At 38.6% G+C, this 27,549-nt stretch overlaps 1 protein-coding gene across 6 annotated transcripts; it reads left to right on the forward strand.

Moving 5' to 3' along the window:
- The first annotated feature begins 4,980 nt into the window (after nucleotides 1-4,980).
- LOC126352855 (NADH dehydrogenase [ubiquinone] 1 alpha subcomplex assembly factor 2) lies at nucleotides 4,981-24,090 on the forward strand. 6 transcript variants are annotated; one of them, XM_050002718.1, is made up of 4 exons: nucleotides 4,981-5,132; nucleotides 5,289-5,385; nucleotides 22,399-22,507; nucleotides 23,448-24,090. In XM_050002718.1, exons 3-4 carry the CDS (start codon nucleotides 22,419-22,421, stop codon nucleotides 23,896-23,898), a joined length of 540 nt encoding a protein of 179 aa, XP_049858675.1. In that variant the 5' UTR covers nucleotides 4,981-5,132; nucleotides 5,289-5,385; nucleotides 22,399-22,418; the 3' UTR covers nucleotides 23,899-24,090. The 6 variants fall into 6 exon arrangements, 5 of the variants coding, with proteins under 5 accessions (XP_049858675.1, XP_049858677.1, XP_049858676.1 ...); XM_050002720.1 differs by lacking the exon at nucleotides 22,399-22,507 and having other exon boundaries at nucleotides 4,983-5,132; XR_007565194.1 differs by lacking the exons at nucleotides 22,399-22,507; nucleotides 23,448-24,090 and adding an exon at nucleotides 5,563-5,789 and having other exon boundaries at nucleotides 4,994-5,132.
- The last annotated feature ends 3,459 nt before the right edge of the window (nucleotides 24,091-27,549 follow it).

The raw sequence follows: 27,549 nt of genomic DNA on the forward strand, positions 1-27,549 counted from the left end.
CCCAGCAATGAAAAAGCACATCAATTGGCAAAGCAGGCTACCAGCAACGGGATGTAAAGCTTCCATTTAAGGAACACGGAGAACCTTTTCGGAAAAGAGCATTCCAATCCTATCAGGATGAAAGGACGCAGAGCTCACGATACAAAGGAGGCGACTATCCGCAAATACAACACGAATTCTGAAACGACCTTGGTTTGGGTACGTTTTTGGGCCCTGACAATAAACGTCCACATTTCATGAAAGTTTCTAATTTGGAAACAGCTTCACCTTTCTTTCGTCTTGAGAAAATAAACAGTTCGGAAACGGGAAAAATAGTCTTTAAACAAGAAATATCTTGCTCCTCCTAACGACATGAGATTCATTTCACACAAGTCAACATGAATTACATCCCAAGTATTTTCAGCAACTTTCGTATTTGTCAGATGAGATTTGTGATGTTGCTTGTCATAGATCCAACCAACACATACATATTCATTTAAAGTCATCAATATAATCAATACCATTTGTTTTTAGTACATTCCTGACATATGTGGCATTTTGATGTGCTAACTTTTCACTTTGAGATTTCTGTCATTCATTTGTTAAATTCTTTTGTATGAAATAACATTTTTTACAGCTGTCGTCCGCATCGACCTATTCCTACAGTTTCCAGATTGTCAGCGGTATTGAAAACTAAGAGATCTGCATTTGCAGTCTGAACATAGCCTTTGTCTAGGACTTGAGTAATAGAAAGTAAGCCGCATGGGATTAGCTGAGCGGCCTAAGACGCTGCAATCATGAACTGTGCGGCTGGTCCTGGTGGAGATTTGAGTCCTCCCTTGGGCGTGTGTGTGTGTGTGTGTGTGTGTGTGTGTGTGTGTGTTTGTCCTTAGGATAATGTAGGTTAAGTAGTGTGTAAGCTTAGGGGCTGATGACCTTAGCAGTTAAGTCCCACAAGATTCCACACACATTTCAACAGAAAGTAAATTAAAATTTCTGTTCGGTACATACAGAACATTCTCCAGAACTACATCATACCACCGTTCTCCATCTAAAGCCTCTAATTCGACATCTCCCACTCCAATTCCTTCTAATTCGGTTCAGTGATTTAATTTTACGTTATTTATTAACCAGTTCATTCTAAATGTCTTATGTTCCTTGGCACCACAGTCTTGGTACCAAATGTTCTTTCGACCCAATTGCAAATTTACTTAATTAAATTGGCAATAGACAATCCAACAGTGACCAGTGCTTTATGCTTGTAACCGTTTGATTCTTTACTTTCAAGTTTATCACTTGTCTTGTTTCTGTCTAACTTTGGACTTGGACATTCCCTGGTAAAATGACCCTTTTGTTTGCAGTTGTTACATGAATAATTTTCTCTACAGTATTCTAAATGTTTGGGACATGGTTTAGTTCTACAGTGTTTCTTTACATGCCCGTTTTCGCCGCATTTCAAACATTGAACTTTAGGCGTTTCCTGCTGACCTGCATTGACAAATTATTTACTTTGTTTTAGATAAAAGCATTAGTGTGGGACGTGCTTACCGGTTCTGTTTCATTTAACCTATTTTCCTCCAGACGCAAACATTCAAACCAAGTGTCAAAATTTTTGTCAGCTGCCGCTAAATTATCCCATGCAGTATGGAAGTGGTGAAGTTTCGGTGGTAACATCCCAAGAATTCACGACATAATCCAGCTCTTGTTCACAGCTTCGCTTTCCGCTGTTAAATCTTCCGCATATTCTTGAATATACATACAGTTTTGAATAGCAGACTTACTTATATCGTATTTGTAACTGAAGAAATTTCTCTGCAAACCTTCAATTGTCAAACCTGATTTCTTTCCATATGGCGTGACTAATTTTTTAAGCCTTTGACTAGCAGACTTGCAGTTTGCTATTTTCCTGGTTAGGTTGCTACTGACATTTAAACCTATAAAAATTTGTGCCTCAAGATCTTTCTCAATCCAGGCTTTTACATGTTGATCAGTTTCTCCTCATGTCGCTTTAATTTCCTCTCTGGTTACTACTGAATACAATTTCTTAGACTTTAATGTCAAGTTTGAATCGCCAAGAAACGCAGTTAACATTGCCGTGATGATCTTCTGACAAAATTTCCAATTGTTACTTGATAGAATCCGTTGGTAAAGGGTAAAAACTCTACTGTCTGTTAAGTTGATACACATAACTGACAACTTTGATGATTAACAAAGTTTTCACGACTTTAATTTTCGTGACACTAATTTGCCAATTGATGCTACTTCTATTTACTGATATGCAGTGCGTCACTGATCTGTTTGTGCGCTCCTTTAAAAATAACAGACCGATAGTTTGATATCTAGTTTTGTGCTTACGTTTATCTGGGCAAGCTTACAGAATCGTCTGGGCCCATAACCTCTTGATAAATTCTTGTTTTAAAGATAAGTAACTATTTTGTGGTATATGAAGGAGAACACTTTAATATATCATTCACTTCTGTGCAGCACTACAGCATGCTCAGATAAGAAAATAACTGACTGACACAGCATTATTGCATGGAACATATATAAAAACATATTACAAGACACAGAAAATAATTAACGCTTAACATGGCGATACTACGCAGGGAGACACGAACCATATTACAGTCTAATATATACAGTCGCGACACTCACAGCTGTGAAAGTTGTTACCATTTGACAGTTCAAGTGACACTAGCGCCCCTAGAGGCCAGAAAGCTCGCCTTCCTCTGACGGCAGATGCGACGTAAAAATAATGTTTGTTTTTAATTCGTTTTGTACGTAATGTACAAAATAGTTAGTATATTTTTGCGTCACAAGTGTTAGGAGAACAGCGAGAGACATAAATGATCGTGAAATATAAGTAAACAGAGCACGAACTATTGAATGAAGTGACATAAGCTGCAACATATCCTTGAAGAAATACTTAAGAAGTAGCATACAATCGCACTTATTTCCCTCAAAGTAAGAGAATACACACTGTATATCCCACCTATGAAGTTTATGGATGCTCTTCCTTGTGTAAAAATGAAGCAACACATCACTTTTTATTACGTTTTGCTTTCAGGAAGCCTGCTTCCAAAAATATAATTTCCATCTTACTCTTTGTGCTATCAGAGGTTATCTCAATAAAAAGCATGACTGTTTTAAAACTTTATTATATCCCATTCATACACTTACCAAAAATAAAATCAAACGAATATCAGGCCAAACCAATCTGTGTGAGGTTTTTGACAACTTCAAAAAATATGCGCATCAGATGGGTGGCTTCTATTGGTCCTTTGAAGAAATAAGATACTAAAGGCTGTTTAAAATTTGAGAAGATGCCGTTAATTATTATAACTAATGCAGTATTGGTAACCACAGATGTATGTATGAAACTCTTGTCTTCGAATCCAATAACACAATCCCTAGAGCTGTCATATATCAAATTTTCCATTAGTGACATCTCATCCATAGACAAATTAACAATTACATCAGCTTCTGGTAACTGCTGCACTTTCTGCTTTAAAAGATGAAATATATTATTATTTATCCCACAGTTTAATTGTATACCTTTGACATACCTTTGTAAGGTACATACTAATGGAAGGCTAAAGCAGTGTGATAAAAAACTGTATGCCTGAGTACTACAATACAACAAATTAAGTGCAAATAATAATTTTGTTTCATCTTTCCATCTCGCACCACGTTTTCCATTCAATGGTATACTGATTTGGCTTATCAATAAATCGAGAGCATCTTTTTTCAAGTACTTGGAACCAATACTTTTTAAAATGACCTTGTCCTTTTGTACTTGTGTCCTGTGACGTTGTGGTTGCAGTTTATTTGTATGATAGGCACTTTCCTTGTCACATAGTAATTTTGTACGAAGTCTAATGACTTGCACGTTTTTATATTTCACACGATTTTCCAACACGCGAATAATTCCATGTAATTTAAGCATTTCATCTTCAAAAGATGTCTGTTGCAGATTCCGTTGGTAGGGATTTTATATATGCCTCTCGTGTAGGAACACTTGTGGTAGCTGTTTCTTCTGTGTCAGGAGACAGTTTTATTGTTTTTACTGTAACACTTTCACGTTTGTAAGGCAATTTTCTCTTCATCGTCACTAGTTGTGGCTTATTTGACACGTCACATAACGTAGGACGTGCATTCCACACCAATCTCTTCTTTTCCGCGCTCATGAACTGTATTGACTCGAAATATAACGCACAAAACTTCACGTTATTGTGCAAATAAAGGGCATCTTTTTGCAGCAAGTGCTTTCTTCTATTATTTATTAACCATTTTTTGCTCCTAAAACAAGTTCAGTAATTCAATACAGTTTAGGAAAAAGTCGTAAATAAATAGCGCTCGAATGTGATGTTTCATACCTCTCAGGGTCCTTAGGACGAATGTGGTGTCATCTTCCTATTATTATTGCAATTGATTGCGCTACATACGCTGCCTTTCGTAAAAACCATGTTAAAAATGAATATAAACGATACTGCTTACATTTACTGAATACCGTATTCGGCAGCGTAGCTTCTCCACCGCTTGGGGCGCTGTTGTCGCGGTGGACAACAAAAATCAGCGAGAGTGACGCGACTATATATATTAGACTGTGAACCATATATTATTTCAAAATCGATAATATAGTGAGGCAAGGAACAATGTTTTAGCATTTGTTATCAAGAATCCCGCAACCATTGTCAGTTAACATTCTGAACCCAATATTAAAACGTACAAGAAGATAATCGAATTTATATGTATTGGACAGATAAAGATTAATAGGAAACAGTAAGGAACAGGGAAAGCCAGACTACACTATAAAGAAGCGGATACTGATTGAACAAAGATGTTATTGATATTATTATGGAGCAATGACTGAACGTTGTCTAACCGATGTAAAAACAAAACAATAAAGGAAAGACTTTCTTTCTAGTGATGGGCTAAACTGCGATTTTCCGATATCAGTGATTTCTGTGAATGCTACTTTTCAGTATCTGCTATTCTTAACTGTGATTTGTCGCAGTTAAGGAACTTAGGTCGCGTGCGTATCCCTCCGCCATTGCTACTTCCGCGATTTCTGTGACTTCTGCGACTTACTACCGTATGAAAAAGTTAAATCTGCCCACACAGAAAATTGCGTCTCAACAAACCTGTCATTGGTAAGTAAGTTTTAGGTTTGTTCTTCCGTTGGCTTTAATTATGTATTAAAGAAACAACTGTGAAAATATTAATAGTGTAATTAATATGTAAGTAGCCATACAGTAGCGTAATAGTTCGTGTTTAGAAAATGAATTCTAACATATTGTTATTCACAGGTACCCGAACTACATTTCAGCCACTCAGTAAATTGATAACTCAACAGATCTGGAGAAATTACCACTGCGTCTTTAGACCGTTTTAGTCAGCGGAGAGGTTAGTTTCTAAGTGTTTCGATGGACTTAATTACTTCAGTGACATCGTTTTGCAAATGTGAAATATACCCCATTGAGTGGCTTTCACTGCAGCAAATATTAGCAATCTACTCTGTCAATTATATTGCTTGTAATTAGTGACAGCAAAAATTGTTTAATAATCCTTGTGATTCTGCAGACACAGTTCTGACTCTTGATTACTGGTTGCTGTACGTATCTATCCACATCAAGGCTGTTGAAAGAGACTCGTGAAGATTCAAGACAGCTCTTAGAGAATTTGCAGTTTAAAAGTGACATAATTGTGAAATAAGTGTGGAGATGAATGATTAAAATGTGTTTTATTGAAGTTGTTATGCGGTTTTAAAGGAATAATAAATGTTAAATACAGTGAGTCAATAATGAAAATCTCATGTTCCACATGTTTAAGCCATCCTATACCCGTAATATTCCGCCACTTATTTACTGGTAAACACTAGTTGGAGAGTGACATGCCCCCCCCCCCCCCTTCTCCACAATCTTGGTGTGACACTGACCTGTAACATATCACGAAGTCTACAATATGCATTCTGAGGCTGTTGATATGAAAGTGGGAAGTACAGATTTTCCAGTTAAATCAGGAATAGCTGAAGTGCAGTACTTGAAAGTAACACAGGAAAAGCTTACTTATGTAGGTGGTAGTAGTGTCGGCAAAAAGTTCGTGTGTGTGAAGCTGCTACGTAGAACACCAGGTGCAAAAATTTTATCCCGAGTATTGAACTGTGCCGGAATAAAAGTGAGGCATTCATATGACTCAATAATGCTGTTTTCATTTCACTACACTTATACAGATGTCTGAGTTATGCTGTGTTAACATTGCAAAGACCTATAGGCATGTGGAGTATTAACCAAAATTGTCACATTGGAAGCAGAATCACATTTGTTACGTTACTTGATATTTTCAGGAGAAAAAGGCAATGTTGCTTCTTATTATATAATACATTCAGAGTCACAGCTGTGTTTGACCAACCATAACTGATGCTGAATGTGCATGTCGTCATATAATGTGAAGGGCTTATTCCAATAGTGGTAAAAGTCCATTACCTCCACTTTTGCTTCTGAAATTAATTATCCAAACAAACATTAATAAAGGTTCATTTCTAGCAAGAAGCCATATGCTTGAATATTTCTGGTATCTCAACTGTAGATTTTTCAGCACTCATTTAACTTTACGACTCCGTATCTCAATACGAACAAAAATGGACTTGTACCACTAATGAAATAAGTCTTTCATATGCACACACAGCACACCGATCTCGGAGGCACAAGGCTCTCATAACGAAGTACGTACGTCGTTCAACAGATGGCACTAGGAAAAGAATGTTAACTGCGCTTTTTAGTTGCTACTTGCGACTCTTGCGATTTGGGACTGAAATCGCAGAAAGCAGTATGGAATTCGGCCAACAGATGGCTCAAGGCGTTTAATGTGAAATGCTAATTGCGACTGCTAACTGTGACTGAAATCGCAGTTAGATTTTGTAAAGTTGTTATTGTGATATCTGTGACTTCTCAATCACTGTGATTTCTAACATACGCGATTTCCTGCCCACTATTTCTTTCTGATAAGCAGAAAGCAGACGACATGTAGTGTGCTGTGCACAAATAATTCTTGCACCATTGGTGGATAAAAACGTGGCTTAGAAGGCTGAAGGCAGTAAGTTTGGGAATGAATAGATGTACTGCGTATAATTGAAAGCGATAGGCAGAAATATGTAATTTATAAGTGTGGAACGCTCAGTTTTCTGTGACCATGGGGAATGAGAGAGTAAATGCAATTAGTCGGATGTAAATACAAAACTTTTGACTTATTGAGTCTGCAATGAAAACGTAAATGTATTGACATTTTAGACTTAGCAGTGTGATGTGATGAACTTTTCTCTTTGTGACTTCTGAAATTTTCCCGGCGTATTTGTTCTTCTAATTAGAGAACTTCTAATTAGAAGAACTTTTCTCTTTGTTCCACACAGTTTCGTGTGGCCTCACCATGTTGTAGTTTGTGTACAATAACGTAAAATTATGATTCTCATACTTGTACCAAAATCAAGTTAAAATATATTTAAAAAAATGTCAATGACTATTTGCAGCTCAGTAGACAAGTTCCCAGCACCACAAATGAAGCATTTTATCAAATACAATTTTAGACAAAATACTTAAGACTCAACTCGTACCATTCATTTTCAACATTAAATGATTATTATTGTAAGCTAATAAACCCATAAGAACTACGCGAAATACGTAGAAGTGGGCATCTGGCTTCCTCTGTGTCCATGTTTGTTTTATTCCCGCCGTGTGGCCCTCCTTTCTGTCTTAAGATCCTGTTGCATTAGTCTTCTTCTTAGTGATTACATGCACAGTTATGTGTAAGTTGGTGCTTCAAATCCATGAGCTCTGATATATCTTCGTGAAAGAAAAAAATCTGTATGAGGTAAGAAAATATTGTGTGTTCAGAGTAGCCGTATTGCATGTACAGAAGTAATTAAATTCTGGCTTTCATTCTGTTTGGAGGTTCTATCAATGGAGACGTTGGTAATTAAAACCATACAATTATTTTCGGTGTAGTGCGCACCAGAAAATATTCCCAGTCACTGTAGCAATCCCAAGACCTCTGGAATCATGTCATTGGAGTTGTCTTTAAATAATTTTTGAAAGTTGTTTATGTAGCCATCATTGAACATTTCAGATATCTTCTCACATGGAGGAGGCCTACAGTAAGTTATACAGATTGTGGTCCTGTTCAAAATTTCACAGGTCTCAGTTTATTTTCCACATCCCTTCTCAGAGATTAAGGCATGAAACATGTGTCGTGGTTTCAGTGTCAGCTGTTGGGAATTTTCTAAATAGTTTTTTGTGAGATAGTAGGCATCTGCCAGTGCAAGCAATCTTGGCCTTTACAGCATTTTCTGGGTTCTCTCTCTTGACCGTTAACATTGCCCCCCCCCCCCACCCCCCTCGCTTTTTTATGCATATCAATTGCTTGATGTCCATCATTGATCAGCGTTGATTCACACTCCATACAAGAATGGTATCACATTAGGCAAACTTTGTAGGCATTTTATAAGCAATTGCCTGTCATAGATTTCAGTTCCTTCTATTTTACCAGTCCATCATCATATCGTGCCATTTACTTTTGCTTGTCGCCACATTCGATAGTACCATATGCAAGAAAATCTCTACATGGTTCTGTTACATGACTCTCTAGCTGTCATTGTTAAGCATAACGCTAAATCTTAGCCAATATTATGTCTGTCAAGTAAAGGTACAAGCACGTTCTCATGTCCTTGAACATAAATATTACAGATCAATGGGCGTATTAATAAACAGATTTGTACTGCGAAGAGAGTGCCATGCTGGAACATTAGTAAATAGAATTATGTTTGTGCTTGAATAATTAAAATAACCATATAAATTTTCATTTACCATTTCAGTGCAGTATTTTGAAAGTATTGGTACTTGATTGCATTGTATTGTTACAAAAATCGTTTTGATACTGTGGGCATTGCCCATTAGCAGTATCAAATGTATTAAATGACTCCCAGAAAATGCCAAAAACAAAGTTAGTAATAGCTACATGCATCATAATATTTACTGAACAGAAAGGCAAAAAGTAGGAAAGCTCTGCTTATATAACATAGCTGTGATATGAAGTCACTTATCTAATTAATATGATTTTTCTCATATGTTTACTTTAAATTCAAATTAATGAAAACAAATCTGACATGCACAGTTGTTGTCATTATTTCACAGGCTATTGTAATTAAACTGAAGTTTATTAGCTTGGAACCATTTGTCCAATGATGCTGTTGGTAAGGCAACTATCAGTAAGCACTACTTTATCACTGTGGTAACTGTGATGTACAGTCATATGTATTTTAACTGTCAAAATCTTGGGGGCATTTGGGAAAATTGAATGTTCTCTTTGTTGATGCCCTAAATTATACTGAAATCTTCAAAAGATTGGACCTCAGTGGGAAACTGTGGTTTTAAATGTAACTGTGAAATGTGCAGTGCAAAACAGAGGTGGATTCGTGTTGTCTCCCATTTTATAAACTCCCTATTACCTTTCAGTTTAACTTAGCCATTGGTCTATGATACAGATCAGTCTGTCGCGACTACTTGCATTTCAAAAAAATATTGCTGATGGTGATGAAATGCAGAACACTTCACCTTTAACATCTACTACTGGGGTTTGTTAAACATCCCTGTAATGCTCTTCCAAACTGATAAATAGTACTTGAGAATCAGTCAAACATAAGTGTTGTGTAACTTCTTTTGTGGATGAATTAAATTTCTGTAAGATTCTCCTAATGAATTTCAATCTGGCAGTGAGTCTCTTCCCTTATTTACTCACAATACATCACATTTATTTACATTCAGGGTCAGTTGGAAATCCCTGCACCAACCATCAATCCTCTGCAAGTCTTCCTGCATTTCACTACAGTCTACTGATGTTGCATCCTTGCTATAGACAATATCATTACCCATGAATAGTGTCACAGAGCTTCCATTGTTTTCCACTAGATCATTACAATAAAATATAAATAATGACAGGTCTATAGCATTCAATAGGAGTTCTCCAAAAAGAACATTTGTATTTGTCAATTTTAGTTCTACCTGCAGGAAAGTCCTGTATCCAATCACAAATCTGGTCCAATACTTGGTAAGCTCATATAACACATAAAAAGAACAGGAAACAGACTATAACATGTTAAAAATAAGCTCATTAGTGTAGTAGAGATATCATTGTGTTGTCCAAATAACAAACACCGACAACGAAACATAATGATAGATAATCGCATGGTAACATTTACACAGAATTACTAGAAGGCTTTACTGCAGGTCTTCCCAACCAGTGGTCCGCGGATCCCTTAGGAGTCCGCCGGCTCCTTCTAGGGGGTCCGCGGCCACCTTTCACCGAATCGTGTAAAATAATGAGTAAAATTATTAAATAAAAATGTGAAAATCTAATTCATCACTGTTTTTTTTGTGTGAAAAATGTGTACTTTTACTTCAAGTTGTATCCTCAAACAACCTTTACTGTTCCTAAGTCATAATGTATACGCAGTTTAGTGCTGGAGAATGCGGCTTCTCTGATCGACTGTTTAGCAACAATACGGGGGTCGTTTGTGCCCCGGCTCACAGCGTTACATGCGCTGAAACCTTTTACGCATGCGCAGAGCGAGCTTTGTCGACCAATGACAGCGCTCACTAGCACATAAGCAGCCCCAGGCATCATTAAATGTTAAACTAGCTTTTTCAGTGCACTGCCTATTTCATAAGTCGATTTTTGACCAGTTTATTACTTCCAACGGGGATCGGTGGCTGAAATCAGGATCATTGAAGGTGGGTGCAGTTTCTCCATAGCCTTCACAACAAGGGAAGTTTCCAGTTGAAATGAATGAGGAGGGAGGACAACCAAAGGAAGACTTTACATACACGTGAACATTTTTCTTCGGATTTCACGAAAAACCACACACACCACACACACACACACACACACACACACACACACACACACACACACACACACACACACACACACACACACACGCGTGCATGCACAACTGTAGCCAAAAAGTGGAAGTGAGCAGACCATAAGCGGCAGCTTGTCAACAGTGAACAGTTTGGACGTGACGTTGATTGCTCTTGGAGGAAGACAGCTCCATCGTGTGAAATTTCAATTACCAAGTAATTTTAATCAGGCTACAGTGTGTTGAACAAAGGGATTAAATCCACTAATAAGTGTCTGGATGCAGTGGGAATTCAAATTGGGTTATTAATTTCAAGTTATTTTCATTCATCTCTAAACCAAAGACTATTGATACTTCAGGGGGGGGGGGGGGGGTGTCACTGGGAACATGGCACTTCCATTAAGAAGCTTTCAGTTCCCATGGGTTTCGCTCTGAAATTGAAACTTACTGTGCTCCGGACTGACTGGGGGTCCACCATGGATTTTCGACTGAAGAAGGGGTCCGCCAGTTAAAAAGGTTGAGAAGCTCTGCTTTACTGTATAACTCATTGATGATGATGATGATGTAGATGATGATGATTGGTTTGTGGGGCTCTCAAGTGCACAGTCATCAGTGCCCGTACAGTTGTGACACAGTCCAATCTAGCTACAGTCACGAATGAGAGAAAATCTCCAAGTTAGCTGGGAATCGAAATCAGTACCCAGTGATTCAGAGGCAGCAACGCTAACCACTAGACAACGAGCTGCAGATGTATAGCTCATTACTTGAAAGTACTTGATCACTCTCATCACAGATGTGCACAATGTCCAAACATGTTGGTTTTAGTGACAAGAATAATCCTTGATAAACAGGAGGGATGTAATTTGAGAGAAACAGAAGGTAAGCAACTTTCTTCCTTCAAGTGAGTCTGGGTTTATCGTATTTTAATCAAAGAATAACAAGTCTGTTTTGCTTCCCACTTTTCCTGAAACTAACTTTGTGCTAAATGTCAGGACGTAATGTCTCACTGATGAGTAAAGATGGTGGGTGTTCAGAATTCACCTTCCACTTCCATATATTTCTTAGATTGGTAGCCAGATGCATAGTGAACATCAAAGTCACCAATTTCATGGAATTTTTTTAATGTTTGCCTCACATTGCTTTCACCTACTTTCTCAAAACATTTGCTGACACTGACATGACGAGCCTGTCCTTGGCTCGTGGTGGTGCAGTTTAGACAAAAATTTGTCATTCCTGCAGTTCCTGTAAGAGACAGAGATATATATTACCACTCTTGTCGATTGGTCCTGTCTGGTGTAACCTGAAAAAGAGAAAGACACATTCTGTTGAGGGATTAGTAAAACTTAATCCCTCAGCAGGTCAGGCCAATGCGTGGTTGGCCTGTGATGAGGTTGTTGGCCCAGTCCACGGATGAGCCGGTTGCGAGAGCATCCCGTCTTCTCGTAGAATTTCCTGGTGATGGCGTGGAACCTGTCTCGGAGAGACCATACTACATTCTTCCACAGTGAAACAATTTCAGAATACTGAATTCATTATTTTGGCTTTTTCTCTGTTATCTTCTGTCTAAATCAAAGCATGGCCACTGAGCAACTAAAGAGATGATTTTGATGTGTTTGCTGATTATACAACAAGCCCAAAACTTTTTAGGGTTTTTAGTCAGCTCATTCTGCAAAATTCATCGAATACTTCTCGCATCACTTTCCTCATGCTAGTTATGGTTTTGTTCATCTTCTGTTTGTCTACTAGGCTTTGACTCCAAATTGTAGATTGTTCTCTTGCTTACATTGTTATTGAACTACACTGCAGTTTTTCCACCCCTCACAACATTGCTGGGTACATACTTGTCTAAGGCGTATTTTACATTGCTTTTGAGTTGTGCTTTACATGTTCATTCTCAGAGCTGAATATTTGTTGTTGACCAATTAGAAACTCTGCAGTTTGTATTCTATCACTCTTTTTCACCAAAAATGTCTTCATACCTTTTTTAACATTTCTTTTTCAGTAGTCATTGTTTCTCTCATAACCTTTTGATCATTGATTCTTTCCTTGATATTAGCTGATTCAGAAAGTTTGAATTTGTTAATTACTAGGTGGTCTAAGACATTGCCAACAGGTATTGGATCTTTAACTATCTGCCTGAAGTAATTTTCAGAAAAGACCCTCAGAACAAATCCACGTGAATCCATTTCTCTGACATCGGTTTTAATTGCATGATTCTTCCACTGTATAACTGGCAAGCTGAAATGCCCTCTACTAAAATTGCGTGATCAAGAAACTTACTCGTGATATTCTCCAAGTTGTCTCTGAAGCATGCGATTGCTGTTTTTGACCCATGCTTGATGCTTACCTTTATACAGACTTAGGAATCTGTTATAACCTCACTGCACATTATAGAGTTCTGTACAGAAAAATTATGCTGTCACCTTTGATGCCTAGGCTATTCTTGATAGATTGTGGTGTGTTATATTCCAATCTGAATTTAGTATTTTGCTGTTTTTCACTTCCTGTCTGAGCCCACTTTTTGTTTCTTATACATTTAATAAATGAGACTAATTCTTGGGCTTTCTATGGATACTCTAGTAGTTTACTAATAACACATTATCATTACATATTTCCAATCTGCAAGGTCTAAAGTTCTCCTCTGAAAATAACGTGGTGGATCTGTCTTTCAATTTTGGCAGGCACTTTATGATTGACCCTAACGAGGGTTTCTTGTAACTAAAAAAAAAAGTCATGTACTTGCGACAAGCGCTATGTTACCCAAATAGCTGCTTTCCACCCTATGTGCATGCCACATGTACTGTGCTACCTGAGTAGCTGCTTCCTTTGTATAATGCATTCTTGACCTATTAAGGGGACTCTACAGCTCTCTGCCTGATATCAGAGGTTGAAAAATTTACACTTGAGATCATTTCAAAACCCTCTGAGCCTCTGGTTTAGGCTTTCCAGTTAGCACCAAACAAGAGGACCAGGGTGATTTCAAATGTGACACAGCAAATGGTGAACCATGCTTACACTCCACATGTGATGGTAGCTGCCTTTGCTAATACAGCCAACTATCTGAAGGAGTCAAGGACAACCTCAGAACCCAGAGGGCAAGGGTCATTTGTGTCGACATTTTTCACTAGCTGCAGCCGGTTCAGCCTGGACAGGATCTTCTAGCAAGCATACTGATAGTACATGGATTATTTCCCTAACTTGCCTGCTATTTCCATGTGGGACTTCATCATCAGCATTTATGATGGAGCTCCCAGTGACCAACAAACCCACGCTCTGTGATTGTTGGATATAGTAGGAAAATCTACCACTGGCACAACAAGTGAAGCATCCTATTATGGCTCAGATGTGTTATCGACACAGTGCAGCATCTCGTACATGTTGCTAAGGTGTAAGAGGCAGATGCACGGCCAGTTCCCACTTTCGGCTTCTGCTGAAGAATACTTCAACCCATGATGGTCTCTCACTCAACCTCGAATCAGGAGGAAGTGTTCAAATGGTGCACATTTGAAGATGCAGTGACGGTGTTACCAGAGGATTCCAGTGGCACCAGAGATTTTGCTGCTGTCACCACTGGTGCCTGAACATTGATGCAGCATGAGGCAGAAGCTTGAGGCCTATTTCCAGACAGTGGCCAATTCACCTGTGTCCCCATACAACAAGCTCTATCCCTATCCATTTCCTAGTAGTACAAACTGTAAAATAATGAACAGTTTTACTGACTAATCACTCAGGGACTCACTCAGAATGACAAGTAGATAGCATCGGTCATGTGAATTGAGTGAATAAAGCAACTGCAGTGGTAAACTAAATTACAAGTTAATTAAATATCACTGATGATCAAAAAATACATAAACTCTTGCAACATAATAAATAGCACTACTAAATGCATTGTCATCTGGTTGAGCCATGAGTTGTCTGTCTGCTGTAGCCTGTATGTAGGGCCAGAAATGCTCCATCCTGTGATAGCTCCATCGTAAAGCCAGCTCAAATCACTAAGCACGATGGAAGCATCCTGCCTGTCATTGGGTCGCATCAGCACTGTGACAATATCTGGGATGATTGGCAACCTCAGTAAAATTTCACCATCAGGCAAATGTGAACCCTATTTCTTCATTGGTATGTCCTGAAGTTCCAACAGTTTTTCCAGGCGCAGTGGTACCACGGTGTGTGAAACATGTGAAGTCATCTGAAAGCCAACTGATTGGTGCCGGTGTGCCTCATCTTGACACTGGTGTTTCCAATTTGGCCCAGGCATATATAGATGATGGATGTTAGACTGGAGGCAGCAGCTACTGCAGTGATGGCTGTGGATGTGGCCCGTGCTGCCTTTGCCTCTGTGAAAGGGGCTCCTCATTGCTTGTCTGTTGAGTGTGCCACTGGCTCTGATGCTGAGCGAGTTCAGTGCCATCAGATCAGTGTTGACAGTGAATCTGCATGTAGCAATGACCGTTGCTGGTATCCGTCCAAGTTGGATACCAGATGTCCAGTCTAGAGCACTCTGGCTGTCATGTTGGTGCATTCATGTTCGTTTGCTAGGCTTAGGTTTGTTGTAGCTCTCATAGTGGTATGCACTAAGAAAGAGGACATCACTCTCATTCTTTTCAACTAGCAGATTGCTTAGCTCCATCAAAATTAAAGTTTTGGATGCAAACATGATATGCCGCTTTGATGCATAGGTATATTTCGGCACTGACACAGCTTTACCACTGTACTTCAACACCTTGGTTATGAGCTTTCCAAAAGGAAATGTTGCCAGCCATGACACAGGTTTTAAATTATTCTTTAGTGCATAAAATGCTTTGTCATATTCTCTTGCCTGACTGAACAGAACACCTCTCTGGAAAGCTAATTAACAGATATGTACACCCTGCCACAGAAGGGGTATGAATTATTTGTTTTCCCGGAAGGATAACTGTCCTTTTATGTTTTTCAGAGGGAACGAATTATTAATTGCAGTTGAGTACTGTTTTTTCAGCTGAATGCCTTTCTTAAATAGTATGTGACCTAAGTAATTGGTGCTAGTTAGCGAAAATTCAGATTTCTTCAATTTGATTTTTAGACCCAGTTGTTTTAGATTTGTGAATAGTCTCCTTAGATTAACAGTATGTTCCTGCATGGAGCTACCTGCTAAAATTATCTCAGCCAGGTAGTTAATGTAGGATTCCATTGAGTGAGTGAGCTGTACTAAATATGTTTGAAACGTAACTGGTGCACTGACTAAACCAAAAGCTAAGTGCTCATAGTGTTATATGTAAACAGTGTGTTTACACTATTAAATTTTGTGAGGCTTCATAGAGCAGAAGCTTTAAAAAAGTTATTGATCAAATATATTTTGGCGAAGCACTCTACTTCTGCTAGTTTTGCCAATTGCTCTGTTCGTCAAATGTTAACAACCAGTGATGAATTGTGCATTGATTGTGCACTTGCAGTTCCCACACTCTCCCATCCCACAGCCCAGCCTCCAGATGCAGCATCCAGCAGCTCTATTCGGTCCCCATCAAATCCCTGCATGCTTCGCCAGTAGCACTGGCATCTTCTCCCACCTATACTCTGATATCTCTCCCCACCTCACACCACCTGCTTATCCCCACCACCCATCCAGTAGACTCCTACTCTGTCAGATGCCAGTCACACACTAGTGCCCTGAGACAGTGGTCTTGTATGTGTTTTGTAGTGTAGAAAAAGGGATTTTGTCCAAAAGATTTAATATTTTAGCAGTCTTTTTCACTGTGCTCATCTGTGACTCAGCACCTCCACTATATGGTGGTAGCAGTCTATACTTTCCATATCGTTGAACTTTGTAATCTGCTATGCATCCTTACTCCAAAGAGATTATTTCCATAAATTTTTGGCTGTGGTACTCAAAAGTCAGGTAAGATATTTTATTGAAAACACAATTGACGAAATCATTAACTACCAGCCCACAGAGACTGAAGATGTCTACTCTGAAGACGGAGTTGCTCATAGAATTGGTTACAATCTGCAAGCAACGAGTTCAGTCATTTTGTCTGAAATACTGTGGGGAAGGACAGCTGTTAATGCTCATTTGTCAACAAGACGTCGTTGAGGTATTGGACTATGCTATAAATGACAGTAATCAATAGGATTCTTGAAACTTTAGGCATTTTGCAGTCTTCTCTGTAAGGAGCCAACTGGATGAAGATGCAGTATGTAAGAGTGTCTACTTGGGACCTTTGATGCTCAGGGTTTTTGCAATGTAAGCCATGTAGGTCCAGGCCCAGTATGATTGTCCTGGCTGCTGGGTTCATTAGTGGAGCTAACTCCTTCAGAAACTCATGTTTCGAAATCTATCTTAGGGAAGGAGCACAGAGCCTTTATTTCAAGCACCTGGTTATCATCGAAGTACAAATGCATGTAATTATCACAAATATGAGCTCCAATCTCCACTCGTCTTTTCAAATGAGGGAAATGTAGTCGGTGAGGAGGGCTTACTGTTGGAAGTTGTGGATAAATTGACTGGTGCATTAAGTAACCACAATGTGATCTCATTTAGCACTCAAATTTACTGTAAATGAACTTACTGCAGTGCTTTAAACTTTATTTTGAGCTACTACACATATGGAGGATATGGAACCCCCTCATTACCAACCTTACTATCATGACAATAAAGTTTATTTACTAAGTATGGGGGGACCAACCATGCATAAGTAGTAGAGTGTGTAATGCCCATGTTCAATTGTTGTGCAGTTGGGACAAGTATGCCACGAGTTTGTTGGCTAAATGGTTCAAATGGCTCTGAGCACTATGGGACTTAACTACTCTGGTCATCAGTCCCCTAGAACTTAGAACTACTTAAACCTAACTAACCTAAGGACATCACACGCATCCATGCCCGAGGCAGGATTTGAACCTGCGACCGTAGCAGTCGCGCGGTTCCGGATTGCGCGCCTAGAACCGCTAGACCACCACGGCTGGCGAGTTTGTTGGAATGCATTTTATGTAGACTATGCGTATTCACTAGATTTGCCTGAAGTGTAGATTAGAGATGTTGCATAGTACTTTGGTTACCACACAATCAGAACAAGCAAGAGATGTTGATAATACAAGATGGAAAAAGGTGGGTGTCATGTCTCTTGGATGAGGTGGAGCTGTCAGGATTGTCATAGCAATGGCAATGTATTAGGTAAGGCACCATATTTTGTTTAATTTTGCAGATAGTTATTGTGTGATGTTTGGGAAACATTCGATTAAAATCCATGCAGAGAGGAGGTAATCAGTAACTGTTACTCAGAAGCTAGATGACTGACCATAATTCTCATAATTATGTCTGGTGGAAGTATGTCCTCTGCTTTTATTGTATTATCTAGACTCCATCATCAGTGTCAGAAATTTATGTGGTATGTATTATTATGGGCTTTGAAGTTGCACAAACATCCATAGCTGCACCCTTTTATCATCAGATTCTTTTTAATTCGCCCAATTTTTATAGCAGCAAATCAAAAATTGTAGTGGCCTTTCTTGTTCAAGGAAGATATAACAGTTATGTATGAGTTAACTACCGTTAGACACTAGGGGGAATGGGGAAGTGGACGAGAGTCGTTTTTGTCATGAGATGTTTTAAAGCTTATCTTTCAATAAAGAATATGCATATGCAAATGGCATTATACAGATGTGAACTCGCTGTCTGACTTAGCATGAAAAACCATAGTGGTACTCAACTTTTGAAGTATAAGGACAAAGATCAAATTAGCTTATAAAATCAAATGTCTTGGTCACATCAGATCTAGAAGTGAGAACACACAAATCAAAAATATAAGCAGAGTTATTTACCTAGTGAGTATGTGAGGGTGATGGAGGCACACAGTCAACAGATAAAAGAACAAGAGAAGAGATTGCAAATTTAAAGAGAATGTAAAGGTTACAATAATTGCTACTAGTAAAGTACCTGTTACAGACAATTGAAAGACAGGATGATGGGTGTGAAACAGATGAATTTTAAAATCTTGTCAAATTTTCACTTTTGATCCTACATGTTTGAAAGTAAGCACAATTTATAGAGCAACTTCAAAAATTTTATTAACAGAAGGAAAACAAATCGAGGTAAGAGAATAGTGTCATACAAATGTTGATCTTCACTGGGAAGTCATTTGTCAAGACAGTACTTGAAGGTCATCATCACTTGCTGCAACATGTCATCTGCTATGGTTTCAGTTTCATTTCCAATGGAATTTTTCAAAGCTTTGAGGGTTTGTGTCTTCGTGACGTGCTCTTTTCGCTTAAGATAAATGCAAAGGAAAAAGTCACAGAGGCTGAGATCTGGGGGTAGGCGGAAGGCCAGGGGATGTCACCGTGCCGAGAAATCTTGCATCTGGAGAAAATCAATGGTGCGAAGTTCTGTGATACCTGTTCTGTGGTACCTGTTATCAACCCATGCTGAAACACCCATATGAGTATGTTATGTAGCTGTCACAGGTGGCAGTACAGAAGCTGACTCTGGCATCCAGATGATCTAAAGATAAAGAATACTTTTGTGGGATACATTATGCCATTCCTGCTCGACTTGTTCATGTAGATCTGTAGGAGTTGTTGGTTGATAAGTCACATGAGTCACTTCTCATTCCGTCATATCCTATATGTGCTCTATTGGAGACAAATTCAGAGATTGTGCTGGCCATGGAAGTTGCTGAACATCTTGCAGAGCATGTTGAATTTCACAGGCAGTGTGTTGGGAATATTACCCTGCTGGAACAATGCATCACCTTTGTGTTGCAAGAACGGGTCTAACAATATTCTGCAAATACCAAGCACCTCTCCAGAAACACCAAAAATAAACGAGAGTTGTAGCTTATCACACCCCAGGCTATAAATAAGGCCTATGATGGGGCCAGTGTATCTTCAACCAATGCTCTCTATGAGACAGCATTCGACAAGTATATGTCATATGCGCAAATGACCATCACTTATATGCAGGCAGAATCTGCTGTCATCGCTGAAGACCATGGCACACCAATCTGTCATCCAAGTGATTGACAGCATCAGTCAAGCCGTGCATGTTGGTACTGTGACATGAGTGGAAGAAGGGCTATATGTGTATGTGCCCGTAGTCCCACTGCTACCGTAATAATCAGTTTGCAACAGTTCGTGTTGACACATATGGGCTCACAAGCCCTCTTATCTGTGCTGTGGTAGCTGTATGATCTGCCACGGCTGCTCTTACAATATGGCAATCCTGGCAGATGTCTACACTATGTGGACAGCCAGAACGTCATCTATGGGTGTGAGAATGGTCACAGGATACCAGCATCATTGCACAACTGACACAGCGTGTCCAAAACTCGTGTGGCAATTCTCCAAAAGGACCATCCTGCCACTCAAAAGGCCACAATTTGACTCCTTTCCAGCTCACTCGCTCGGTTGTAGGAAGCATGAGTGCATCTCTGTGATGTGGTTGCCAGCTGATTTCAAATGTTTGCACTGAACTGAGCCCTATGGCTGTGAGCATTCCCTATTAAAGATTAGACACAGATGGTGCTCTGATAGGTAAGCCACTACACTGTCTGTTGGTGGACAATGTTGAATCATTATCATTACATCTACTTTCTCCCAGTGGCATATGGCCATCATCAGTTCCAAATTGACGTTGTCTTTCCAGGTGTAGTAATTTTCTTTGCCAGTGTATTTATACATACATGCACGTAACACATGCATTAAAAGATAGAGAGAGGAGTAACTTTTATACATTTTGAATATATTCTATAATATGTATTTTTCTTTCTTTCTTTTCCATAGTGTTATCCTGCCTCGTACAGGCTTCATTTTTTTCACATTTTGGTAACTTTTACTAATAAACTTTGTGACTGAAAGCTCTTCGTGACACCACAGTCATCAACATGTGCTCCATCTGTCAGTGAATTGTGTAAACTTTGCTCTGCGTGTTATCATATTTTAACAATTTTTGTTCTGTATTCCGAGGCATAATTTGGAAATCGGCCCAGAATTTTCCTAAATGAGTGCGGGAAACTATGTAGAAACCAAACTCTGGCTGACCTGTGTACCATGGTTGTTAATTCGCTATGTGGATTTGATGTGGGTGTGGCTCATAGAATCTCACAAATTAGTGTGCTGCATGTTATGCTGTATCAGTTTTAATTCCATCTTTATGTCACTATTCACTCTCTTACATTTTTGTTCATATAAACTTACATTTATAATTCATGCTTTCAAGTTTATTTTAAATTGTCTTACTTTCAGTATAATGGCTCCATTTTTATGTTGTCAGATGTAAAGTTGTGTGTCAGCTTAGATGGGCTGTACTGCTTTTCATATGATACCTTTATGAACCAACTATATAAATACAGCCTTCAAGTACTTTTTAAATTGTTTTTAAGCTTTGAATCTTTATCTTGCATTTTGTATTACAGTCTCTTATCACACATGAAATGGGTGGAATTATGGCTTTTACACATATTAAATTTATTATCTATTTTTACAGATACAGATTATGCCATACTTTAGAAAGATATAAAAGTTACTTTTGTCTACAAAACACACACACACACACACACACACCTCCCCCCCCCCCCTCTCTCTCTCTCTCTCTCTCTCTCTCTCTCTCTCTCTCTCTCTCTCTCTCTCTCTCTCTGTGTAAGTGTAATGTAATAGATTTATCGAGATCCATGAATTGTGGATCATGATGCACTAGTTTACTAAACAACACAATGCACATCAAATTCCATTATTCAAGTAAATGTATATGAACACATTTGATTTTCTGCTTATACTATTATTCAACAGATTATATGCAGATTTCCTTAGTAGCAACTTTACAAAAATTTGATAATATCAAGTATATAATTGACGGATAAACACGTGTTTGGTAATTTTAATTTTTTATATAAATTGAAATAGAAAAACGTACAGAAAAAGATGTAAAATATAAAAGGAATGGGCGCAAATGAAGGCAAGAAAAATTACAATCTAATTATGTCTAATATTAAGAATTTGTAATACTAATTGTTGAAAACACTCATGATACAAGTCTCAGTTTGGAAAGTACTTGAATCTATTAAATCTTATTATGGATTGTAAGGTTTTACTCTGCTATGTGCGCCATGGTGCACTAATTTCTTAAATGTGATTTCTGATTGTCAATCAGTTGAAATATTATCTTCAATAACACTTGCACTTGTTGCCATTGTTAAAACAACAGAGATCCTTCAGCAGCTTTGTCTGCATGGGACTTGTTGATTAGCTTAGTTTTGTCTGAGCTGTGTCACAGTGGGTTGAAGTTAATTTTGTTATGAAAATAGATTTAATAAAACATGTCAGTGAATGAATATGTGCTGTTTCAAGTTTGTTTAAAGATATTACATTCATATATTGTAGTCAGGTGCTGCCATACTTTGATAGGAAGTCCGTGGCAGTATTTCTCAGTGACGGAACGAAGAAAAATACTTGCAATAAATAAGTTTTGTCTTCCGCAAGAAGCATTTGTAAATTAATAATTTGGAATGATTGAACTTTACTATAATTTTCTCTCTCTTTTTCAGTTGCGTGTAAGTGGTATTTCATGAGTGACAGTCATTGTAACTTTTACTTCATCACTGCACCTGTTTTTCTATGTATTGACTCAGCACCTTCTTGTCACTGCTGTAATCAGTAGGTAACTTGTTCATATTATTTGTGCATTTAATAAGTCCATTCTCTTGTTTTACAAGTCTGTTGATATGTTTTTGTTTATATTTTATCATTTTTAGATCTGATAATGGCTGCTAACCAGTGATTGGTTTTAGTAAAGCAGCGTGTGACCTAGACATTAACTTTTATAGTCTAACACATTTCAAAGGTCACAGATCTCCTGCACAGATGCAAACAGTTTCATTTTGTGACTTACATTAAATAATAGTTATTCTTCATATGCCACAAACATGAAGTTGTTGGTGGGAACAATGCTAAATGTGTATCTATTCAGATTTTCTATTTATGAGCCTCTTTACATTAGTCCATCAGTGCACTTGATGTAACCCTTGTCTGTTCTTAAAATATTGTTCTTGTCTGGAATGGCAATCCAGCTGCTCATCCAAGAACTTTTCGTGTAGAGTCTCATCATATATATGTAAAAGCCATTCATTGTTAAGTATCCTCCACTCGTAGTTGTTGACATTTGCCCTAATTTAACGTTAAAAAAGTATTTTGCTTTCTCCCTCTCAGGCGAGTCCAAGTCTCTGCTTCCTTTGTAATCTGTCTCATTATTCTAAAAAGGCTTTTTATGCTTTCATTTGAAAAATTAGTTTGCACTACTTTCATGGGTAATCCTTTCCATCTGCTATGTCCATCTACATTATTCATTGATATAACATTAATATCAATTTGGTAGTACTTGAGTGTAGCAGTTGTGAAACTAATGTTCCCTATTCTGTTTTAATAGCTGCACTTCAGGTAGTTATTTGTAGTTGTGAATGTCTCCGTGATAATAACTTTTGAAAACAAAATATAAAACTTTCATCTTTTCTGTAGCAAAAAGTTAACTTGTATGTAATGTAAAGTTTTGCCTGTAGATTTGTACAATTGCCGATATATGTATATTCCTCCACAACAGGTACGGGATGGCTAAAGAAGGTAGAAGCATTATTGGCATGATATTCAAGAATTTCATCCAGTCCTTAAAGCCACGACAGATAAGAGGAACTCCAGTAGGAACAGATTACTTAGGAAATAAATATTTCGAGATACCGGCCAATCCAAGCGTTGGCAAGAGAAAAGCTTCACGCTGGTTTGAACCAGCTGTGAAAGATAACTTTGAGCAGGAAATTCCAGCAGAATGGGAAGCATGGCTCCGAGGACGAAGAACAGCACCACCAGTGGAAGAGGAAATTATGCGCAGTGTTGCTATTATGGAAATGAAAAAGAAAAATGCTGCAGAACTTGCAAGAAAAGAAGGAAAGAAAGATCCTGGTGTTTTAGATAAAGAGGTTAAAGGAATGGAATCATTTCCAAAGTATGATGAATATGAAGTAATGCCAGGTAAAAGTAAGGAAGCAGATAAATAACACACATTGAGACAATTTGTTGTTTATATAGACTGTACCAGTCAAAAAAGTTGATTGTGTTGAACTATAGCGTGTTTTTTTTAAATATGTTATTCATAAAATGCAGGGACTAGTTACCGTATAATGATTCTCACTGATTTCTCATAAGAACTTTGTTTATGCATGTAAAACAATAAAGTGCAGTGAATTATTTTTTGTGAACTTTTCTCATGCATTCCATTACAGAACTGGTTTACAAAAGAAACATCAGAGTAATTATATTTCAATTAAAGCAAAACATAGTTGCTGTTGTGATAACCTTTTCTGCTATTTAAATGAGACCATGAACATGTGATACAAGAATTGTAATTCTTTTCTTATGATATCAACAGTTGATACAAATCATCAAATGTTGCTGAGTTTTATGTTGAAAGGCAAAAATACTGAAATAACCTCAACTGTGGATTCAGTGAGGTGACAGTGCACATTGGAGTAGATTTATTCAAAGATTGTTTCAGCATTGACATGGAACGGATGGTGTTTTAAGTAGTACATGACTGTTCCATTGTCACCTGTATGGGTCAGCTTCATCTGCAGGATTATGCACCAATTTTCCACACGTCTATAAGAGAAAGAAATCAGTAAATTAGCCTACCAGTGAATGACTGGATTTAAATGGAAAACCCTCACTTGTCACTGTATCCTGCTCTTAGTTCAGTGCACTTTATTCAGTTTTTTTCACTGACTAAATTGTATCCCAGAAGTGGGATTGTACAATAGACCTGTCTCTGGGTTCCACAACACCTTCATTGGACTTGTAACAAATTCCACCCACAGATTTCTTTACACTGCCTAAAGAAAGGAGGGGGGGGGGGGGGGCACCCATTAGGAGAGGAGAGGAGGGTACAAAATGAAACTTCACCCCTGAGAAGATATGTGATATTATTTCAGTGATTGCAAAACTGAATCAAATTTATAAGGAACATGGCAGTATGAGTCGACTTATCAATATAGTGTTTCACCTCATTTGGCCTGGATGCTTACACTGATTTGCTTGGGAAGGGTGTCATAAAGCCATTGTCTACATCTACATCTACATGACTACTCTGCAATTCACATTTAAGTGCTTGGCAGAGGGTTCATCGAACCACAATCCAATCATACTATCTCTCTTCTATTCCACTCCCGAACAGCAAGCGGGAAAAACGAACACCTAAACCTTTCTGTTCGAGCTCTGATTTATCTTATTTTATTTTGATGATCATTCCTACCTATGTAGGTTGGGCTCAACAAAATATTTTTGCATTCGGAAAAGAAAGTTGGTGACTGAAATTTCGTAAAAAGGTCTCGCCGCGACGAAAAACGTCTATGCTGTAATGACTTCCATCCCAACTCGTGTATCATATCTGCCACACTCTCTCCCCTATAAAGTGATAATACAAAACGAGCTGCCCTTTTTTGCACCCTTTCTATGTCCGTCAATCCTACCTGGTAAGGATCCCACACCGCGCAGCAATATTCTAACAGAGGACGAACGAGTAAGCTGTCTCTTTAGTGGACCCTTCGCATCTTCTAAGTGTCCTGCCAATGAAACACAACCTTTGGCTCGCCTTCCCGACAATATTATCTATGTGGTCCTTCCAACTGAAGTTGTTCGTAATTTTAACACCCAGGTACTTAGTTGAATTGACAGCCTTGAGAATTGTACTATTTATCGAGTAATCGAATTCCAACAGATTTCTTTTGGAACTCATGTGGATCATCTCACACTTTTCGTTATTTAGCGTCAACTGCCACCTGACACACCATACAGCAATCTTTTCTAAATCGCTTTGCAACTGATACTGGTCTTCGGATGACCTTACTAGACGGTAAATTACAGCATCATCTGCGAACAGTCTAAGAGAACTGCTCAGATTGTCACCCAGGTCATTTATATAGATCAGGAACAGTAGAGGTCCCAGGACGTTTCCCTGGGGAACACCTGATATCACTTCAGTTTTACTCGATGATTTGCCGTCGATTACTACGAACTGCGACCATCCTGACAGGAAATCACGAATCCAGTCGCACAACTGAGACGATACCCCATAGCTCCGCAGCTTGATTAGAAGTCGCTTGTGAGGAATGGTGTTAAAAGCTTTCCGGAAATCTAGAAATACGAAATCAACTTGAGATCCCCTGTCGATAGCGGCCATTACTTCGTGCGAATAAAGAGCTAGCTGCGTTGCACAAGAGCGATGTTTTCTGAAGCCATGCTGATTACGTGTCAATAGATCGTTCCCTTCGAGATGATTCATAATGTTTGAATACAGTATATGCTCCAAAACCCTACTGCAAACTGACGTCAATGATATAGGTCTGTAGTTAAATGGATTACTCCTACTATCCTTCTTGAACACTGGTGCGACCTGCGCAATTTTCCAATATGTAGGTACAGATCTATCGGTGAGTGAGCAGTTGTATATGAGTGCTAAGTAGCGAGCTATAGTATCAGTGTAATCTGAAAGGAACCTAATCGGTATACAATCTGGACCTGAAGACTTGCCCGTATCAAGCGATTTGAGTTGCTTCCCAACCCCTAAGGTATCTACTTCTAAGAGACTCATGCTAGCAGATGTTCGTGTTTCAAATTCTGGAATATTCCATTCGTCTTCCCTGGTGAAGGAATTTCGGAAAACTGCGTTCAATAACTCCGCTTTAGCGGCACAGTCATCGATAACAGTACCATCGGCACTGCGCAGCGAAGGTATTGACTGCGTCTTGCCGCTTGTGTACTTTACATACGACCAGAATTTCTTCGGATTTTCTACCAAATTTCGAGACAATGTTTCGTTGTGGAACCTATTAAAGGCATCTCGCATCGAAGTATGTGCCAAATTTCGCGCATCTGTAAATTTTAGCCCATCTTCGGGATTTCGCGTTCTTCTGAACTTCGCATGCTTTTTCCGTTGCCTCTGCAACAGCGTTCGGACCTTTTTTGTGTACCACGGGGGATCCGTTCCATCTCTTACCAATTTATGAGGTATGAATATCTCAATTACTGTTGCTACTATATCTTTGAATTTGAGCTACATCTCGTCTACATTTGCATAGTTAGTTCAGAAGGAAGGGAAATTTTCTTTTAGGAAGGCTTCTAGTGGCACTTTATCCGCTTTTTTAAATAAAATTATTTTGCGTTTGTTTCTGATGGATTTGGAAGAAATGGTATTGAGCCTAGCTACAATGACCTTGTGATCACTAATCCCTGTGTCAGTCATGATGCTCTCTATCAGCTCTGGATTGTTTGTGGCTAAGAGGTCAAGTGTGTTTTCGCAACCATTTACAATTCGCGTGGGTTCATGCACTAACTGCTCAAAATAATTTTCGGAGAAAGCATTTAGGACAATCTCGGAAGACGTTTTCTGCCTACCACCGGTTTTGAACAAGTATTTTTGCCAACATACCGAGGGTAGGTTGAAGTCCCCACCAACTATAACCGTATGAGTGGGGTATTTATTTGTTACGAGACTCAAACTTTCTCTGAACTGTTCCGCAACTGTATCATCGGAGTCTGGGGGTCGGTAGAAGGAGCCAATTATTAACTTAATTCGGCTGTTAAGTATAACCTCCACCCACACCAATTCGCACGGAGTATCTACTTCGACTTCACTACAGGATGAACCACTACTG

Source organism: Schistocerca gregaria, chromosome 1 (assembly GCF_023897955.1).
Source record: "Schistocerca gregaria isolate iqSchGreg1 chromosome 1, iqSchGreg1.2, whole genome shotgun sequence".
Lineage (NCBI taxonomy): Eukaryota > Metazoa > Arthropoda > Insecta > Orthoptera > Acrididae > Schistocerca > Schistocerca gregaria.